This window comes from Protopterus annectens, chromosome 16.part0 (genome assembly GCF_019279795.1).
Source record: "Protopterus annectens isolate FY-2018-M chromosome 16.part0, PAN1.0, whole genome shotgun sequence".
Taxonomy (NCBI): domain Eukaryota; kingdom Metazoa; phylum Chordata; order Ceratodontiformes; family Protopteridae; genus Protopterus; species Protopterus annectens.
In genome coordinates, this window is record NC_056750.1 from 604,036,914 (window position 1) to 604,058,645 (window position 21,732).

Sequence of the window (21,732 nt, forward strand, 5' to 3'; positions counted from 1 at the left end):
ACTTTGAATTGGACAAGTTCATGCTTCCGCCCTTTGAACCTGCTGTCTCAGCAGAGTTAAAATTCCTCTCTTGGAAAACAGCTTTTTTCTTGCCATCACTTCAGCAAGAAGAGTGTCCAAATTGCAGACCCTTATGGCCGTGAAACCCTTCATTATCTTCCATGTGGACAGGGTTTCCCTCAGTACTTAACACATCATTCATGTCCAAGGTGGTATCTAGTGTAGCTTTAAACCAATCCATTCATTTTCCAATTTTTTTCCTTACTCCTCAGAGTAAAGGGGAAAGGATCCTGCACTCCCTGGACGTGCACAGGCAGCTCAGGTTCTGTCTGGACAGGACTAAGCCACTACATCGTCAAGTAAAGTATGAGAATTCTTATGTTCATTTGGTCTCATAAGGGATAGTTAGAATGGGGATAGTCTATATATAAAGTAAAAATAGAAATTTAACCATTTATTTGTATGTTTAGGGAAAATATCTAGTTACACATATACTAAGAAAAGGCAGAAGATGCAAGAAAGTTTGGTTATACTACATTCATTTCTTATTTAAAGGTCAGCTTTTCATGACAATTTGTAGGCAAATTTTATTTGTCAAGAATTATATCTAGCAAGTAACCCCAATATTTTTGGTAATAGCATTTGTTTTTGAATAAATTAATTTGTGAGATGAGATATATTTGATAGCAAGATTGCTAAAATGTTCCCATGTAATTGGTGACATGACATTCCAATTCTTTGTAATAAAGAATTTAATAAGGGCACACATCGTAATAGACATGTTTTAATATTTTTGGGAGTTGATTGATATTAATGTACAGTATAGCTGTCTCCCAAGTAAGGGTTGATTTTTCATATCCCATCTTCTCTAATCTTACTCTCAAGGAATACCATAAGTTGTGTATCTTAGTACAGTTCATGACATGTAAAATATCAGCTGTTTGATCCGGACAGTGGGGACATATAGGCGAAAAGTTAGGATTGAATTTATTTAATTTAGATAAGGTATAATATAGATTGTTATTTACCATAATTTGTGTATATAACAGCTTCTTGAAAGGAATGAATTTGATTGTATTTTCAATGGCTAGTTTCTTATTTTCTTCAGTCAGTGATTGATTTTTCGTTTGCCAATAGTTTGAAAATAATAAAGAATTCTGATGTTTTGCACTCATTACAATTTTATAAGTCCTAGAAATTGTTTTCCCTTTAATCACAAGATTTTCAAGTATTAATTTAACAAAATCTATGTTCTGTAAGTCAGTGTGTATTTGTGAGAATTTAACATTTATAAGATGATGAAGTTGATTATGGATAATACTATATTTCATAGGAAGTTTGAGTTCGTCTCATTTGCCCCGTGTTAGTCTTTCCATTGGTATATATCCCATATTGTGTAGTCTTTTATCAGGGGGTAGTTTGTTAGATTTACTGGTTTATTATTTATTAGTAAATTAGGATTTAGATGTAATGGTTGTATAAGGGCATACGCGTCAGCTAATTGCAATGATTTAAATAGTTTCTGTGTTGTAAGAATCATGTTTTTAATTAGTGGGTGTAAATTCTTCGTGTATATGCTAGCCTGGTTTAAATTCAAGAATGGTAAGGATTTGATATTACAGCCAAGGGATTTCAACTGTTCATACCAGATTTTGGTCCACTGGGGTGTCCAAGTATTTATATACGAGTCATAGTTTTTATTTGTATTAGTCTGTATACAGTAATTATACTATAGTAAAGCTTAAAATCAGGTAACCCCAATCCCCCCTTATCTTTGGCGAGTACAAGTTTTGCATATTTAATTCTGGTAGATTTGGGATACCATAAGAATCTTGATATAGCTTTTTCCATGGCAAGGAAGAAGTTTTGGGGAATATTTGAAAAGGTAGCATTTAATTGAAAGAGTATTCTTGGTAGAAAGTTCATCTTGATAACACTAGCTTTTGACAGTAGAGACATATTAATGTTCTTCCATCTATCCATATCATTTTGAATACTAGTCCATGTAGTTAGTAGGTTATTATATAATATCTTTGAAGTCTGAAGTAAATATTATTCCTAGATATTTTATCTGGTAGTTTATTTTGATCTCACTCATAGGAAAGTACAATTCTTTATGCCCTATAGGATTAAGGGGAAATATGTGTGACTTGTTTAAATTTAAATTATAATTTGAAACTACCGAGAACTCATCAATAACTTTAAGTATTTTTGGGAAGTCAGTAGTGGGTAGTTGGAAGTATATATTTAAGTCATCAGCAAAGGCCAAGTATATAAGATTTGTATTGTGGATTCTGGGAATATGATGAAAGTTTTGTTGTGAAATAAACAGAAGGAGGGGTTCTAGATAAAGATTAAATATGTATGGCAAAAGAGGACATTCTTGTCTTGTACCATTGGAAAAGAGTATAGGGTTAGTTATAAGTTTATTTACCTGTATAGTGGTAGAAGCTTTCTGATAGAGAACCTGGATCATTTTAATGAATTCTTGAGGAAAACCATATAAAGGCAGTATATTAAAGAGAAAGTGTAAGTTTACTCTGTCAAAAGCTTTAGTTGCAGCTACTGTAAGGGCATATCTGGGGCATTTATCCCTATTAAGTAGTCTTACAATGGTATCTAAAAGGAGGGTGTTGTCACTTGTTTGCCTGTTTGTCATAAAGCCCATTTGTTGTTTGGAAATAATAGAGGAGAGTATATTCTTAAGTCTATTTGCTATAACATGGGCTAATATTTTAAGAGGGCTTATTGGTCTATAATTTGTTGGATCTGTTGGGTCAGAATGCGGTTTAGGAATCAACACTGTCTTGGAGTTATTTAAGTATTTGTCTGTTATACCATATTGTATTATATAGTTGAAAACTTTTAATAACAATTTGGAGATATGTTCCATGAATAGCTTATAAAAATCTGATGTGTATCCATCAGGCCCAGGGGATTTACCTAATTTTAGTTTGTTTATTGCAGCTTTTATCTCTTTTAAATGTAACGGTGATTTTAAGAGTTTCCTTTGATATTCTGTAATTTGTGGAAAGTTTATATTATGTATAAAATCCTCAAATCTGTCTGTAGATGATGATAAGGGTATATTGTATAATTTCTTATAAATATCTTCAAAAGCATCCACTATATCTTGTTCTTTATATTTCACCTGTCCTTCATATTTTATTTCTTTGATCCTAGGAGGTCCACTTTTTATGTTAATTAGTCTAGCTGGGAATTTTGATGGTGTTTGAGCCCATTCTGAATATTGATATATTGACCTTAATTCTAAGAAGGAGATATTTTCTAAATAGTGTTTGTGTAATTGTTTTTGCTAATCAATTATTTTTTCCTCAAGTTCTTTAGAATATTTTTTCCTGAAGTTCTAGTTCAGCAGTGTTTATTTGACACTCTAGTTCATTCTTAAGATGTTATACTTTTTTTTTGAGCCATGCAGATTTTTGAATAATAATACCCCTGATGACCGCCTTGGTAGCCACCCATTGTATGTCATATAGAATTTGATCGGATATAAAATAATTTTGAAGTTGGGCTAGCACATTCTGAATTTCTTGTGTAGTTTCTTGGTTTTGTATAATTTTAGGATTTAACGTCCAGGTATTGAAATAGGAAATATTTTGTTTATGAGCTTGAAAGTTTATTAAAAGTCTAATTTTGGAATGATCTGAAAGAGTTCTAGGTGATGCAGCATAATTATACTTTGTGTGTCTAGTCTGTTTTAATGTGGAGCTTTTCTCCCCGGCCCTCTACTGAAAATGGACATATATCCAGCTAGACTAGCCCGGTCAACAAATGTAAAATAAAAATAAATAAAAAATAATTTGTTAGAAAGGAAAGCAAGGGAAATTAGAAAAGCATCTATCCTGGACCAAGTTTTATGAGTGGCTGAAAAGAAAGTGAATCTTGATATTGTTTTATCATATTGAAATTTAACATAAGGGTCAACTAGTTCAAATGTATTTTGTAATTCTTCAGGTGCTGTAGTGGTAGATTGTGACTGTCTGTTTTTATTATGCGATCTATCCTTATCTAGGTTTAGTAAAGCATTCCAGTCCCCACCTACAATAAACAGATGATTTGAGTGTTTGGCTAATATATTAAAGATTTCATAAATGAAGAGCCGTTGATTTGAGCAGGGGCTATATATATTAAGAAAGAGTAATGATTTGTTTAAAGTATGATGTTCAGTAGTAAATAATACCCATCTTCCCTTTGAGTCAGCTTCATAGGAAGTACTCTCTCCGTGGAAGGATTTATTTACTATAATGGCCACTCACCTGGACAAAGAACTATAATTTGCAGCAACTATTGTTTTAACCCATTTTCTTTTCCTTTCCCTAACCCAAAGTTGGTCATCTAAGTGAGTTTCTTGCAAGAAATTTATATCAGCCTTAGTTTCTTTTCTTTTTATCTACTATTCCTTTAACATTCTAAGAGTCTATGGTTATCATTTTTTTATTAATATTGTTGAAGTTTCTCATTAGTTGATACACAAAAAATACAGTTATAAACTTTTTCTTTTAGTGCATTTATCTTAAGAATAAATGTTGTGACTTCCATACTCCTAAACTCTAAATAGGTACCTAACCACCCATCCCTTTGTATTTGTAAATGTACACGAGTTAAGAAACTAAAATAAACTATTATTTTTAACAACAAGGAGTAGATATATATCAGAGAGATGTCAATAATACTCATACTGTTCCAAATGTGAACAGTCATCAGCTAACAGACTGTGCCCATCCCGCTCCTTTTATTATTTATATACTGCATATTCATTTTCAGATTTCTTAAAATATTATATTAATTGTACCCTTAGATATTATATATAGAGAAAAGGAAAAGTAGCTTTTATAAAAAGTTTTGTAGTAACAGCAACATATTATAATTCTTAACATTTCAAGAGTTATTAACGAGTTAACAAAACAATATTTTCAAAAACCAAGTACAATATATGTATATTTAAAGAAGGCATCATTTTAAAAATTTAACAACATTTGCATTATTCTGGCTAACAGCTACTAACTGTGGTTCTTTAAAACGTATTGGAAACAATACAAGCAATCATTGTGAACTCATATTATTAATTAACCAGTGCCATCTACTGGACAAACAGAGGAAAAAAAAAAAAAAATGTTTTTGTACCTTGCTCATAGACACCTTTAAAGGTAACTCAATGGTTATGCCAGTAGAATAATGATTATACATTTTAAACATTTAAAGAAGGCAGCACTTTAAAATTCAACAACATTTGCCTGATTCTTACCAACAGCAACTAACTGTGGTTCTTTAAAATGTATTGGAACTTCGTTTAACATTGCACTGGCAAAAGCCATATAGATCCATCATTGTGTACTCATATATTAATAATTAACCAATGCCATCTACTTGAACAAACAGAGAGAAAAGAAAAAAAAAACAAAAAAATGTTTTTATACCTTGCTAATAAACACATTTAAAAGTAACTCAATGGTTATGTCAGCAGAATAATGATTATATATTTTAAACATTTAAAGAAGGTAGCACTTTAAAATTCAACAACATTTGCCTTATTCTTGCTAACAGGAATTAACTGTGGTTCTTTAAATGTGTTGGAATCGTCATTTAACACTGCACTGTCAAAAGCCATATAAACACGTCATTGTGAACTAGGGTTGCTACCTTTCCAAATGGCCAAAGTGGGACATTTGCGCTACAAACATCAGATTTTGCAGGGCAAAACATACCCACGGACAGTACAAAGGACAGAACTTCAGTTGTTTGCCTGAATAAAAGTTTATTCTTGTAGCATTTTTGTTCCTTATTCTGTTTCGTATAACATGTAGGTGTTTCAGATACAGAATAACTGTTTTATGCAACTATTACATACAATATAGAAAATACTTTTGTCCTAAAATCCCAGGACATTTGCCATTTTCTCACAATATTTTGCAGGACACAACTGCCCAAAGAGGGACTGTCCCTCGCAAAGTGGGACAGGTGGTAACCCTGTTGTGAACTCATATGTTAATAATTAACCAGTGCCATCAACTGAACAAACAGAGAGGGGAAAAAAAAAGAGAAATGTTTTTGTACCTTGCTCATAGACATACTTAAAAGCAACTCAATGATTATGCTAGTAGAATAATGAGTATACATTTTAACTGAAACTACTTATGTCTAATATTTACACTACATAAACTATTATATCAAAGGTTATATCCCATTTTTTAAATGTAATTTAACACTTTTTTGTAAGCTGTAAATGCACTTTAAAGTCATTTCTCTATGCAGACAGTGTTAGGTAGCTTTGTAACTTTTAAATGTAAAGGCAGTTACTAAAAGACGGTACCATAAGTATTACAGTGTAGCAAAGAGGTTTTCTTTACAGGCAAGTAAGCAGAGTTATTTAGAACAGATTCCACATCCATTTGTTTAAAATTTCCCATAAGAGTGGTATATTCTTCTGTCCTGTAGTTCTTTGGAGCTGTAGCACTTGTTTAGCCTTCCAAATGTTGTTTTTGGATCAAACGATATAAAGAGAGTTGTCTCAGGCAGGATTTACTTTGAAGAGATGCAGAAAGGTGGATTTTGCCTGGTCAGGTGTTTCCAAGGATATTTTTTCTTCTTTGTAATAAAATGTTAAAGTTGCAGGATATCTCATTTGGAAACAAATCTTATTTTCAATGAGGTAATTGCAGTATTTGCTGAGTTTCTGTCGATTTTGTTTAATTTGTAAAGGGAGATCTTGAGTAATCATAATTTTATGCGCTCTCCATGTAACATTCTTTTTAATCTTATAAGCTGACAGTATCTGTTGAACATGTGCTGAATTAAGCAGTCTAATATAGATTCGTCTAGGAAGATATGCTTTATAGCTCTGTGAGCTCTTTCGATCACTATCTCATCCAGGAGATTTTTATTAGCCAGAAGAGAGCTTAGTATGTCTTTTATTATTGGAATAAGTTGTGAATTATCAAAGCTGTCCGGAATACCTCTTATGATAAAATTATTTCTCTGGCTTCTAACTTCCAAGTCTAACATTTTTTGCTGTAATTCTTTAATTGTGGTGTCATTGGTTTGTGCTTTTTGTTGCAGTTCATTTATTTTTAGCTCATTGTCCATAATTTTAGCTTCATTTTGTTCAAGCCTAAGCACAATTTGGTCCAGTGACAATGCAGCTCCTGCATTCCTATACTATAATCCGACTTCAAACCAGCGCATTGCTTAGGAAAAGTATACCAAACATCAATGGATTAAAGCAGAAATACGAGTACTTGTTTCATCTTTATTTTTCAAAGATTCTCTCATTCTGAAGGAAAAATAATTACTTGTTGGAAACAGAGCCCTGAACCGCATGGTGTGGATTCTTCAAGACTAACAGGCGTAATAAGAGGAAAGTAACAAGAAAAATAACTTTCAAACAAGACTTATTTAAAATTCTGCACTACTACTACTAGGAATCTAACTATACAAGATTAATGGAGAATCAGCCAGATCGGATGGAAACTGTAATCACAAAAACCAAACTGTCTGCAATTACTACTCCTGAGAAAGAAACCACTTCTAAAAGGCAAAAAATTAACAAGCAACAGCAAGAAGCTGATAAAATGTCTCAAAGATTAAAACAGGAACAACCTTTAACACTGGAGAATCTGAAAACTGCTTTACAAACAGAAGTGCAGGGTTTCTCTCATAAGCTAACTACATTTGGCTCTACTCTGGACCAAATTAAGCCTTTCAGAAATGACCAGCTGTTAGTCAGCTTTGCTGCAGGGGCAGGGGGCAAGGCCATTTCAAAGCAAACCATTTCCAAATGGATAGCACACTGCATCCATTTCTGCTACAAACACCATGGGAACCTACCCCACAGGGGATCAGAACACATTCCACTAGGGCTACATCACCCTCTACAGCATTCCTCAGGGGAGTCCCTACCAGGGACATCCTGGAAGCTGCAACCTGGAGATGTTCATCGTGTTTCACTGTTGCAGTCATTACACTTGGGTTATCCTGCTGGCAGGCTACCCGCAGTCGGCCTGAATTCCAAAGTCCTGGTCCGGCGTCGGTTGCTGTCGCCTCTTCCCTGACGTCAGTGCGCCAGGGGTATTTAAGATACAGCCGACGTCATTTTCTTCAGTCTTTCTTGCCACGCGGTGCCCAAAGCAAAAGCAGTTCGCAAGTGCCGGTCGGAGATTTTCGAATTCGAATTTCAGATCCAAAGTCTTCATTAAAGCTAAGTTCCCCATTGGGGAAACTTTTTTTCTTGCTCCAGACCGATGTCAAAAAAAGTTAACAATTGTATTTCTTGTGGGAAGCAAATACCTCATAAGGATTTTCATTCTTACTGTATTCCTTGCCTAGGCCCTGACCATGACATTGCTTGTCGGTTTTGTGCTAGATTTAACCAACGCACTATTAAGCGTCGGTACGATTTTGCCTTTCATTACTTTGGCCGCAGATTCAGTTATACAATGCCGGTGGAACAGCCAACGAATGGAGTCTATAAAAAATGCAGGGATAAAGACAAGGACAGGCATCCGAGGTTCAAAACCGACGATGAGGCTTTCTCTAAGTTAGTCGTCGGTTCGCCAGTTATCAGTGAGGCACTTTCGCAGCCCCTGACACCCGCTACCTCAGAGCCACAGGCCACTTCCGACTCCCACATGGAGCCAACTGGGCCTCTGGAAACTCAAGGTATTGGATCCTCGGAAATTATTCCCTCAGATGGGTTCAGAGCCATTGTGCAGGCATTGGCTTCTGAGGGTGTTTTCAGACCGACACAGTTATATGTAAAGCCATCTTCAGCTTCAAAGCCAAAGACTAAAGCAGCTCTAAAGACAAAGAAACAAGTACAGCATTCTCCAGGACAGACTTCCATGCCTAAAAAACAGATGCTCAAAATGGCCGAAGACCTTATTACTTTGATTTGGGGTTCCCATCCCCCTCCTGATAAGAGGGCTAGGCAAGAGACAGAATATGAATCTTCAGATCAGGTTTCCATTTCCACTGATTCCTCCTCTGATCAGGAATACTCTCTTCCTCCCTATGAGGATTCTGATGCTGAAGAATCCATTCCTTCAGCTTCTCCTCCTGAGGATTACTCTTTTGGGGAAACCCTGCATACTGTGAGGGAGCACTTTCATTGGGAGAGCCAGGATTATTCAGAATCCAAGAAAAGGCTCAGAGATTTTCTTTTACTTCCTCAGCACGTGCCCCTTGCTATTCCTCCTGTTCTGGACATTGTAGATGATGTTATTTCAGAGTCCGGCCTCTCTCCAGACTCTATACCCCCTGCACCCATTAAGCCAGACAGGTACTGCAGGGTTGCAGATTCTCATAAATTTCTATATAAAAATCCCTGCTGCTGACCCAGAAACTATATCTCAGGGTCCCAAAGGGGTCGAGGCTTCCACTGCAAAAAACCCTGTTCCCTCTGATTGGATTCTAGAGCACTGGACAGATGGGGGAAAAAAGTTTACACTTCTGCTACCTTGGCTGCAAGGACTTTAAATTGTCAGTTTCATATGCTTAAATATTAGCAATACTTAATGTCACTGTTAAAACAGAAAATGTTGACAAATACCGAATGTGCTGAAAACAAGGAAATATAGGATTTATTGCATGCAGCTGAACAGGTAGGAGAACATACTTTGCAATGTGGTTTTGATTCTTTGGAGGCCTCTTGTAGGGCTGCTGTAATGGGTTCTGTGATTAGTAGGCATGCTTGGTTAAAGGAACAGAATCTGCCTAATCATGTTAAAGCAAAATTATTAGATGATCCATTACAGCATGATACTTTGGTGTTAAGGCAGAAGAGGTGTTGAAGAAAATGGAGGATAAAGCGAAATCTATGCAGACAGTTAAGGATTTCTTACAGGTACAGCCACCCAGATTTAGCAGGAACTGGCCTTCAAAAAACTGGTCCTTTCCATTGTCAGATAGACCACAAAGAGGCAGATACAGGCGCCCAAGAGGCAGATCCCAGCCCCAAGGCATACAGGCCTAAACAATGGGGTGCTTCTACCTCCAAAAGCGGAGAAGACAAATCTCAACCTTATAGGAAACAGTCCCAATGACTTTCCTCTACCAGTACCAAGCACTTATCTTTTGGACGCTCCCTTAGGGGGAAAACTAGCACTTGTTTCACAAAACTGGCACATGATCACCCAGGACAAATGGGTCTTGAATATAGTGTCTCAGGGTTACAGGTTCCACTTTCACACCCTGCCAAAGGCAAAAGGCATGCCAGACCTGCCACACAATCAATGGGCAGAGGCACAAAAGTAAGTTTCATCCCTCATGCACGAGGGCCATTCAGCGAGTACCACTACAGGAGCAGGGACAAGGATTTTACTCTTGTCTTTTCTTAGTACCCAGAAAGGACAAAGCCTGGAGACCAATACTGGACCTGTCTATTCTAAACACTTTTCTGGATGTTCCAAAGTTCAAAATGTTGACTCTGCAGCAGCTTCTGCCCATGCTGGGCAAGAAGGCATGGCTTGTAACCTTGGACCTAAAAGAGGCATACCTGCACGTCCCAATCAGACAATCGTGCAGAAGATACCTCAGATTCATAGCTGGCTCAATGCACTACCAATTCTCTGCACTGCCCTTTGGCTTATCTACTGCGCCCAGGGTCTTCACAAAGTGCCTGGCACCAGTAATTGTTTTTTGCAAGCAAAGAGGAATTCAAATATATCCCTACTTGGACGACTGCCTTATTCAAGCAGAGAATAAGGACATTCTACTGAAACATCTGGCATTTGTAAAAAGATTGATAATTTGTCTTGGGTACACAGTAAACGAAAAGAAATCAAAACTAGTACCCTCTCAAGAGATAATATTCCTGGGTGCAAGCTTAAATACAACTGTCCAGATGGCCTATCTCACGCCAGACAAACAAAGGCAACTGACTTCTTACTTCGAAATGTTGGCAACAAAAGCCCAGTTATCTGCAAGAAAAATTCTACAAGCTTTGGGCTTCATGGCATCCTACATTCTGTTAATTCCATATGCAAGACTGCATATGAGGAAACTTCAATGGTATCTTAAAAGTGTTTGGACTCAACATTGCCACAGCCTGGAAAAACTTATTACCCTCATTCCTTGCCTGCAATAGGAGTTTCGATGGTGGGCACAGGCCTGTCACCACAACAAGGGACAGCCTTTCACTTTACCTACTGCCAGGCAGACAATAACAACAGATGCATCAGGTTATGCCTGGGAGGCCCACATGGCAGGAAAATGTATTCAAGGCACATGGCCCTCAAGCTAACTGCATCTTCATATCAATCTAAAAGAAATGCTGGCTGTCCAGAATGCCCTGACAGCTTTCAAGGATCTACTTCATCCAGGGCAACTGCTGATGAAGACGGACAATACTACAGTCATGTGGTACATAAACAAGCAGGGAGGCGCGCATTCCTACCCCCTCTGCAGACAAGTCATGATTTTGTGGAACACCGCATTGACTTATCAAGTACACCTGCAAGCACAATTCCTGCCAGGAAAGACAAATACTCTGGCAGATGAACTAAGCAGAAACCTCATGGATCCTCACGAGTGGAAACTAGATCCACAAATCTTCAGCATAATAACAAGGAAACGGGGATGCCCAGACATAGATCTATTTGCCTTCCCTCACAACTGCCAACTACAGAGATTTTGTACAAGGACTTATCACTAGCTAGCATGGAAAGTGGATGCTCTATCATTCAGCTGGAAAAACCTTACAGTATATGCCTTTCCTCCACTGCCTCTCCTCCCCAAGGTACTCCTCAAGGTCAGACAAGAGAAGCCAAAAATTACCCTGATTGCCCTAGACTGGCCATGCCAGCACTGGTACCCAATCCTAAAGAGCTTGTCTCAAGGCCCAGCCTAGACATTACCTCAAATTCCTCATTTACTGACCCAACAAAGCAATCAGATACCGCACAGCCAACTCAGAACCCTAAATCTGGCTGCATGGCGGATAATGTAAACATTCAGGACACTCCTGTCTCCAAAGCAGTTATGGATGTTATTCTGGAGGCCAGGAGGCCCAGCACCAGAAAATCATATGCAGAAAAATGGAAGAGATTCTGTGCTTGGAACCAGGCACAAGGAATTGACATGCTTGTACCAAATATTCCTCAGATTTTACAGTACCTAACAGATGTTGGACAAAGGTCTATCCTTTTCATCGATTAAGATCCATGCCTCTGCCATTTCAGATCATTACAATACGGACCCACCTATTTTTTCACATCCATTACTAAGGCAGTACCTCAGAGGGGCCAAAAACATAAGACCCCCAAGAAGAGCACGAATACCTGCATGGGACCTCAACTTTGTCTTGGAAAAGCTCACACTGCCTCCTTTCGAGCCAGCCAATACAGCAGAGATAAAATTCTTATCATGGAAAACAGCTCTGCTCCTAGCAGTAACTTCAGCAAGAAGGGTCTCAGAGTTCCAGGTATTAATGGCTGTGGAACCTTTTATCATTTTCCATCCGGGCAGGGTTTCTTTAAGGACAAACGCAACATTTATGCCTAAGGTAGTATCCAGCGTGGCTCTCAATCAAACCATTCATTTGCCTACATTTTATCCAAATCCCCAGAATAAAGGGGAGAGACTTATGCATTCTTTGGACATACACAGACAGCTATGCTTCTACTTGGACAAAACTAAAGCTTTCAGAAAGACTGAGCAACTTTTAGTGGCATATGCTGCAGGATCACAAGGAAAGGCGATCTCAAAGCAGACTATTTCAAAATGGATAGGACACTGCATTTGTTTCTGCTATTCGCAACATGGCAAATCAGTGCCTAAGGACATTAGGCCACATTCGACCAGGGCAGCAGCCACCTCAGCAGCCTTCTTCAGAGGAGTACCAACCAAGGATATTTTGGAGGCTGCTACTTGGACTTCAGTGCACACTTTTACAAAGCACTACCACTTACCTCTTTACTCTAAATCCAGAGCAGGCTTTGCCACTGCAGTTCTGCAGGGCCTCATAGCCACTCCTAATTCTATTTAGACCCAGCCACCCAACCTCAGCTTTGGGATTCAACCCAAGTGTAATGACTGCAACAGTGAAACACGATGAACATAGTACAGTTGTGTACCTACCTTAAATGTAGATGTTAGAGTGTATTCACTGTTTTGCAGTCCAGGTTACCCACCCACCATCCCCCTTTCTTTGCTGGGACTTATCTGTACTTCTCTATTCTATACAACCTATGTGGTGTATTTGCTTGTAGATGAAGGCAATGTTTATTTTAGTGCATGCTGTTTATAAGCAATGTTTTTAGCCTACCCTTTTGGGGGCACCTGACATCTGGGGCAAGAAAAACTAAAGAAAATGGCGTTGGCTGCATCTTGTATACCCCTGGCGCACTGACGTCAGGGAAGAGGCGACAGCAACCGACGCCAGAAAGGACTTTGGAATTCAGGCCGACTGCGGGTAGCCTGCCAGCAGGATAACCCAAGTGTAATGACTGCAACAGTGAATACACTCAAACATCTACATTTATGGTAGGTACACAACTGTACTTTCTGTGCACACTTTCACCAAGCATTACCTCTTACCTATCTTTTCTAAATCCAGAGCTGGATTTGCCACAGTAGTCTTACAGGGCCTGATTGCCAGCCCTAATGCTTCTTAACTACCTCCACCCTTCCTTAGCTTTGGGAATCAACCCAAATGTGATGACTGCAACAGTGAAACATGAAGAACGTAGTATAGTTGTGTACACTTACCATAAATGTAGATATTCAAGTGTATTCACTGTTGCAGTCCTGGTTACCCTCCCTCCAGCCCCCTGACTTCTCTTCTACCTATCCTTTTTGTTTGGCATATTTTATATCATGTGTATTTGCTTTTTCCTGGGGGTGTTCCATACCATGTAATTGCTTCCTATTTCGGGGGCACCTGACATCTGGGGCAAGAAAAACTGATGTAATGGCGTCGGCTGCATGTTTTATACCCCTGACTGACCTGCAGGCAGGTAACCCAAATGTGATGACTGCAACAGTGAATACACTTGAATATCTACATTTATGGTAAGAGCACACAACTGTACTTTCCCCTTTCTCACCTTCTGCAAGGACAGAGTAACTCTTAGGACCAATCCTTGATTTATGCCCAAAGTGGTCAATGAGTTATTCTTTCTGCCCACCTTTTCTCATCCACAGAATGACATTGAGAGAGTCTTACACTCCCTTGATGTTCACAGACAACTTAGAATTTTATCTTGATAAGACCAAGTTTATCAGGAAATCGGACCAGTTTGTCTTCTTTTATCCCAGGGCTCTGGGTAAAGCAGTGACAAAGCAGACCAGTTTCTGCCTGGATTTCCAGGGCAGTTTCTTTCTGCTACTCATACCATGGAAAATCTTTAGGATCCAGGATTAAGGCTCACTCCACTAGAGCCATGGCTTCATCTGGAGCCTTCTTTAAAGGACTGGACACTGCCTACATTTTAGAAGCAGCTACACGGACCTCTGTCCACACCTTTGCCAAACATTATAGATTGAACCATATTTCCACATCTAGGGCAGGATTTTCTAGTGCAATCCTCCATGGATTTCTAAAAAACAGTTCTAAGCCTTCACTCTCTTCTTCCCTTTGAGATTTAGCACTCACCCAAGGGTTTGGAATACTGCAAAAAGAGAACAGAGGGACATAGAATAGTTGTGTAAAATCTTATCATAACCGTAGATGTCCTTCTCTTCCATGTTGCAATATTCCTTCCCTCCCTCCTTCCTTCCCCCTTCTTTTACTAAACTGTCCCTTCTTGGATGGCAGTGGACGTTATCCTGGGACTGGGGTCTGACTGGGGTGCTCAGTTCTGAGGAATGGTACGTGCAGACATCATTTTTATGGCCCACATTCCCTTAGCCAATGTCAGATGTCCCACATAGCTTGCAGTGACTAGCAGCTTTTGTGTAGTGGCTGGGCATTTGGGTAGCAAGAGAGGATAACCAAGAGTTTGGAATACTGCAACATGGAAGAGAAGGACACATATGGTTATAATAAGATTTTACACAACTCTTTCTCTGCTTTGCCTTTTTGACTTTCTGTAGCCCCCAGAGTCTTCAAAAAGTGCCTTCCTGCAGTCATAGCTTATGGCAGGACTTAGGGAATCTGGGTATTCCCTTACGTGGAATACAGGCATCTTCTCAGCCGAAACTCTTGACTCATCTCAACTTCACTCTGACTCTTCTTCCAGGCCTGAGATTTACAATCAGTCTGAAAGAGTCCGCTATGAAACCAACCCAAATCCTTGTTTTTTGGGGGTGCAGACTAAACAAATTAATCCAGGCCTGTCCTTCCTCCAGACAAAGTGCAAAGTCTAACAAATTACTTCCTATCACTTCTTTCTCTTTAGTCCTGTACTGCAAGGGAGTTCCTCAGAGCACCTGGATTCATGGCAGCAACAATTAACATGGTCCCTTTTCCATGACTCCATATGAGGAAGATTCATTGCTGCATAAAATCCACCTGATCCCAGCATTCTCATCACCTGGGCACACAGATTCCTCTCCTGTCCTGCCTGTAGAAGGAAACACTGCGATTGATATTGCAGATTTATTTTTATTTTATTTTACAGTTTATTTACCGGGATAGTCCATTGGGCTAAGAAGAGTCCATCTTCAGTGGAGTTCCGGAGAGAAAAGCTCCATGAACAACAATAACATATGAAGACAATGCATTTACATTTTTGTAGAACTGTTGAAGAATGGTGGTATTACATAACATGATAAAAAAATCTACGGTTGCAGTGAAAATACAGTTAAAAAAGGAAAAATCACACACACATACATACATATAAATAAATCAATTAAAATAAGAAAGTCCATTGGTGCATATTCCTGTTAGACTTGTTGTTGTTGTGTCCTTCGGCTTATCCCGGTTAGGGGTCGCCACAGCGGAACTCCGGTCCGCTAATGTTTGGTAGTGGATTTTTACGTGCCGAGTTACCAGCCCTGATGCACAACCTTCAACGAAGGCACGCTCATTCACGCATGCCTCCACACAAAAGACGCTCTAGCTGAGAATCGAATGGGACAACGTCTTGCTGTGAGGCAACAACGCTACCACAGCACCACTACCGGGGATTCCTGTTAGATTTGTTACAATGCAAAATATCACAGGGTTGACATTATGGTTTTACATGAAATCTTAGCAGAGTTAAAGTAGGATAGTGGGATAAGAGGTGTTAATTGTTGAATGTAAGAAAGGTGGGACAATAAGAAAAAAAAAGTACTGTAAGAGTAGGAGTAAAATAAGAAAAATGAAGATGGTAGTAGACCGAGAAGCTCAGTATGATAAAAGAGAAGAGAGAAGTAAAGGAATGTGAGTGAGTCGTGTGGGATGAGAGCAGGAACATTCCCAGAGGGTTCTGAGATGGGAATGAAGCAGATTCTTAAAGGTAGAGTGATTGTGTGTAGTAGGAATAAGAGGTGGCAGGGTGTTCCAGAGGTGAGCTAGGGAAAGGCTAGTAGTTGTTTGCCTGGAGGACGAGCAGGCTTGTGCAGTTCAAGCAAATTCTGGTTATTGGATCTTAGAAGTCTGTTGGGTAGGTGCATTTTGAAGGAGGAGGCAAGGGAGGGGCAGATGGAAGGATTAAAGATGAGTTTGTGGGCATGAGTAAGTTGAATGTAGGTAAGATAAAGCACAACTTGGGTCTTCCCTTCAAACCGCAGGCATATTACCAGTAGCTGCACACAGATATATCAGATTATGCAGGAAGAGCATGAACAGACAACCTGAGAATTCCGGGACAATAGCCTGTGAATCTAAGATCAGAGCACATCAGTATGAAAGAGGTGAGGGCAGTAATACAGGCCCTGCAGATCTTCTCCCATTCTTGGAAACCAGGCCCTTTGAGTGTTCATGGACAACACAACAGTCATGCAGTACAAAAACAAGCAAGGGGCACCAGATCTTAACTGTGCAGGCTAGCTCTTTTGGCATGAGATCAGGCCACAAAAGCAAACCTCTTTTGAAGCGGTTTACATTCCCTCACTGGACAGCGTATTGGCACATTTTCAAAGCAGCTCAAATGAAGATACTCAAGAATGGATACTGAACAGGGAGATCTTCCTGGACAAAGTCCACAAATGGGTGGGGGGAGGGATGCACAAGTAGATTTCTTTGCTTCCATGGACAACAAACAACTTCCGCTCTTTTCCACCAGGACCTAATGTTAACAAACCTGGGAAGGTGGATGCAGTGTCCTTTGCTTTGAAAGGGATGCTCTTGTATGACTCCATTTCCTGTCCTTCCCAAGGTCTTGTTAAAGATCCATAGAGAATACCCAAAGATCTTAGTGGCGACTCCCTTTTGGCCAAGGCAGCACTGGTTCCTCCTCCTCTTCCACCTAGCCAAGGGTCATTACCAGAAGTTCTCTCCACAGTGGATTTGCTCACACAACTGAAGGGCTTGCTACTTCATCCCACTCTGTTATCTGTCAACCTGACATTGTGGATAATAGGATTCTGATCCATTTTATACACCAGTTTTTGGAAGATGTGCTTAAGGTTCTCAAGAAGGCAAGAAAACCTGCTGCCAGAAAATCTTATATAGCAAAATGAAAAGATTTTAGTATGGTGTCAGACTAAAAAACAGGCCACAGTACAAGCTAATACCCACTGGTCCTCTCTTGTGTGTGTGACCTATTGCAGTCCAGCCTAGCATACTCCTCTGTTAAAGTACACATTTCAACCATGTCTGTGTTCCTATCTCTGGATCCTCCACTTCTAACCAGATTAGAGGTAAAATGGTTCTTAAAAGGTGTACTGCACCTAAAACCTTGCAGGAAAGCTATACCTCCTACTTGGGACCTCAACTTTATGCTGGGAGAAAACTCACTATACCTCATTTAGAAGCAGCAGCTAATGTCTGTCTCAAATTCTGTACTTGGAAAACTGTTTTTCTGGTAGCCCTCATCTCTGCCAGATGAGTCTCCAAATTACAGCCCCTTATGGCATCCTTGCCATTCTTGATTTTCATAAGGACAGTGCATCTTTAAAGGCCAATCTCTCCTTTATACCTAAAGTAGTAAATGAAGTCTCTCAATCAGATCATAAATCTTCCCACTTTTTCCCTAATCCACAAAATATGAGAGAGAATTCTACATTCTCTTGATGTGCAGAGACTGCTCATATTCTGTGTGGATAAGACTAAGGATGTCCACTAGTCTGATCATTTGTTGGTCTCTTTCTAAGATTTCAAGTTAGGAAGCTCAGTTTCAAAGCAAACTATTGTTAACTGGATTTCTAATTCATTTTCTTTTGCTACACTCAACATGGAAATCCTGTCCTGCAATAGCTCATTATAGTAGAGCAATGGCTTCACCTGGGGTTTATTATAAAGGGATTGACTCGAACTGTTATGGAAGCAACTACTTGCTCTTTTGTACTTACTGCCATAAAACATTGTAGAATGGATTCCTTTTCTAAATCGAGAGCTGCCTTTGCCAGTTCAGTCCTCTCTAGATTACTAGAGAATTCTCCTGTCTCCCCCCACACCTCTTAAGCAAGCTTTGGGAACCACCCAAAAGTTTGGAATACTGTAACAGTGATTTAAGGAAAGACATAGTACAGTTGTGCAGAACTGACCATAACAGTAGATGTCCTATTGATCACTGTTGCAGTATTCCCTTCCCTCCCTTTCTGTGTTTATTCCTTACCTTTCTCATGGACCAAGGGGGGTCACTTTCTGTTTCTTCCTCTTAGCTAAACATTTTATTTTGTCTCTCAGACCTCTTTAGGCTTCCTGGCTTGGAGATGGTCTGAAGAGTTATGCTCATACATCCACTTATGTACCCTTGCATCCAAGGGCGTAGGTCATATGTCAGAGGTATAGCTTTATGGAATATTTGGTACCCCAGATGGATGTCCAGATTATCTAGCAAGATAACGCAGTAGTTTGGAGTATTGCAACAGAGATTAGTAGGATATTTTCTGTTACGGTAAGTTCTTACACAGCTGTACTTTACCTGTGTCATAGAGTTTTGTCTGTGTACTCAAATGGAGCGGATACCTTCGAAACATACTGTGGTGGAACCTGCATAGCAATTCTTCAGTTTGCTGAAACAAAGGACATGCCCAGTCTGAAAGTCCAGTCCACTGCAGCAGTATTGTGAGGGTGCAACAGTAAGTGAAAAGTGCAAGAATGTCAAAAATGTTTGGTTAAACTGCTCATTTGCACCATAAAAGTAAACAGGTGACACATTCAGCCCAGTAATCCCAGTCTGATGAAACAAAGCCTACATACAGCTGGAAAACCAAATCCAGCAGTAGTGTGAAAGTGTAACAGTAAATGGAAAAAAAACAGTGATAGTCTGCATAACTGATCCACAGCAGGGCACATTCAAGTAACATCAATAACAAGGATTTAACTCTGAATTTTAGAACACACAAAAAATAGTGCAAAAGCAGAAGTAATGTGAAATATGACCAACAAAGTCCTAGGCAGACAGTGCTGACTTGATTGTAGAACTTTACTTTAATGTCACTATTACAAATGCTGACTTGTTGACTTTGGCTGGATTATGTGTTAAAAGTTCAGTACATAGTTACCCAGTTAATCCACAAAACAGCAGATTAAGTATCCACTTGTGATTGAACCCAAAGGATGTGACCTTTAATGGTAGATCACCCACTTGTGACCTTAACATCTACGGCTACCTGGTAGTTTGCTCAAAATGATATTAGGTAATCCCTCAAAGTTTGGATTTAACATTTAAAGGATTATCTGATGTGAAATAGTAGCACACAGTAGGTTAAATGTGTAGTGTGTGGAAGCTGGATCATGAGTGGGCATAGGTCTGATTAGTAACCTTCTTTTACGGGTAAAGAATATTTTAAAATGCTGATGTTAAAATGTAATTTTATTCTACATATTTTGTTTCTTTTTCTTCAGTGATGGAGGCAGTTATTGTTCCACCAGTGGAAGACACAACAGACAACTGCACTGTTCTTTACTTCAACACCTGCGTCTCAATCACACGATGTAAACAGTCATGTGAATTGGTAGGGGCATCCAAGTATCGCTGGTTCCAGAATGGTTGCTGCGAGTGCATTGGATGCAATTGCATAGCGTATGGGAGCAAGGAACTTGGCTGCCAAAGTTGCAAGTCTTGATTATTTGTGCAGTCATATGGAGACAAAGTGAAATCTTAAGAAATGTTTGTACAGTTTACTGGCTGATTGCAAGCTTTTAGATTTTTAAGAGATGGGTACTTAAATTGTTTACTATAAAGTTAGGGCATGAGCAATGATCTGCAGTTCTTTCTGTTAGTATGACTCTTAAGTAGCTCTTTGTAACACTAAGACAGCCTTAGTAATGCTCAAAGCAAGGATATATTCACTTTAATTGGCTTATAGCATATTTTTCTATGCAAAAGGACCATAACTGTGTAGGTGGTTACCCTGCAGGATTGATTACCCTGTACAAACACGACTACCCTTCTGTTAGTTAAACTGTAGTAGTGTTTTGCAGCACATTTTCTTTTTGTGACTCTTTGGTTACCATCCAGACGTGGTGATCATGTAGAACTGTTTTCTGTGTCTTAGCTCACGGTGTTAACAGCTGCCTTTTATTACATATATGTGGAAAAGTACCTCTAATTGTCGTACTACCTAGCTATTTGTAATCTTAGAGTCAACAAAAAGAGCAGTGAAGAGGTTATACCAGAAGTTGGGTACATGTCTTGTGTTGCTTTCTTCAGAGGCAGCTAACTCAAGCCTCCAGTCATGATAGGTGAGGGAGTTTTTTCTTTTAGATGTAGTTCAGATATTAAAAGTTTAGGTGCTGGAAGCAAGCTCTCTCTATCCCTTCCATAATTGCAATTTCATTGGATGTCTGCTCTAATAGCTCTCAATGCCTTTAGTAATCACTTGATAATTGTGACTAAATACCTAGTTTGCCTCCCATCTGTAATTCCTGCCATGACTTAATCCAGTTAATAATACTCCACCATTGTAGCCATGCACCTTAGATAGCAACTTTGAGAGCTGCCTTGGTTTCATTTTCAGATGCATGGCCTGTAAGTTTCTTCAGTTCATTTGTGTGAAAGTTTCGCTTTTGTGCTTCAGGTGGGCAGATAATTGGGCACTGTTTGGCATTTATTGAGGATCATTAACTGTGACTGCCCATGTATTCTTGCATTTCCTGGCATATGCTTTGTTTGTAGGTTACCTTCTGATTGTCCATAGAAGAAAAAGGCTGAAGTTCAGATTTTTTGCCTTCTCGTATATATTTGTCCATTTGTTTAGCAGTGCTAAAGTAATGGATCTAACATCAAGGACCCTCCTTGGTTGACTTCATTGTTTCCACTAATCAGAATTTAGAAAATTTCTTGAATATCTTGTACTTGGGGGCATATGCAAGTGTATACTGATATTTGCTATAACATCGTATCATAGATGCATAAGAGTGGCCATCCCCAGAACCAGCCAGTTCTTTTTTGGTGTTTCATAGTTTGGATCACATTATTGACTACTGTTCATGAAGTTCCTGCACATATCTTCCTTATAAATCAAGGTGTGCTTGTGTTTCTCGGTTCCCCAGCTAGGACTTGTACTGGCATTGCCCTTTCTGTCTCGTGGAGGATCACATCATCATATACTGACTTGCAGTGACATTGTCTTTACTGTGTTTTAATGGATCACAACACCATGTACTGTTAGAAATTCAGCACTGACAATTGCTGATGTCAAAGGGAAAGAGCTTTTGGCATGTCAGATGACAGAAAA

General features: G+C 39.1%; 1 protein-coding gene across 1 annotated transcript in view; it reads left to right on the forward strand.

Annotated features, from left to right (window-relative positions):
• LOC122790749 (twisted gastrulation protein homolog 1-like) overlaps window positions 1-21,156 on the forward strand; it is a 654,522-nt gene extending 633,366 nt beyond the window's left edge. Inside the window, exon 5 of the mRNA XM_044058344.1 lies at window positions 19,898-21,156. Within this exon, the coding sequence (XP_043914279.1) occupies window positions 19,898-20,118 (221 nt within the window). The 3' untranslated portion in view covers window positions 20,119-21,156. The remainder of the gene's footprint in view (window positions 1-19,897) is intronic.
• The last annotated feature ends 576 nt before the right edge of the window (window positions 21,157-21,732 follow it).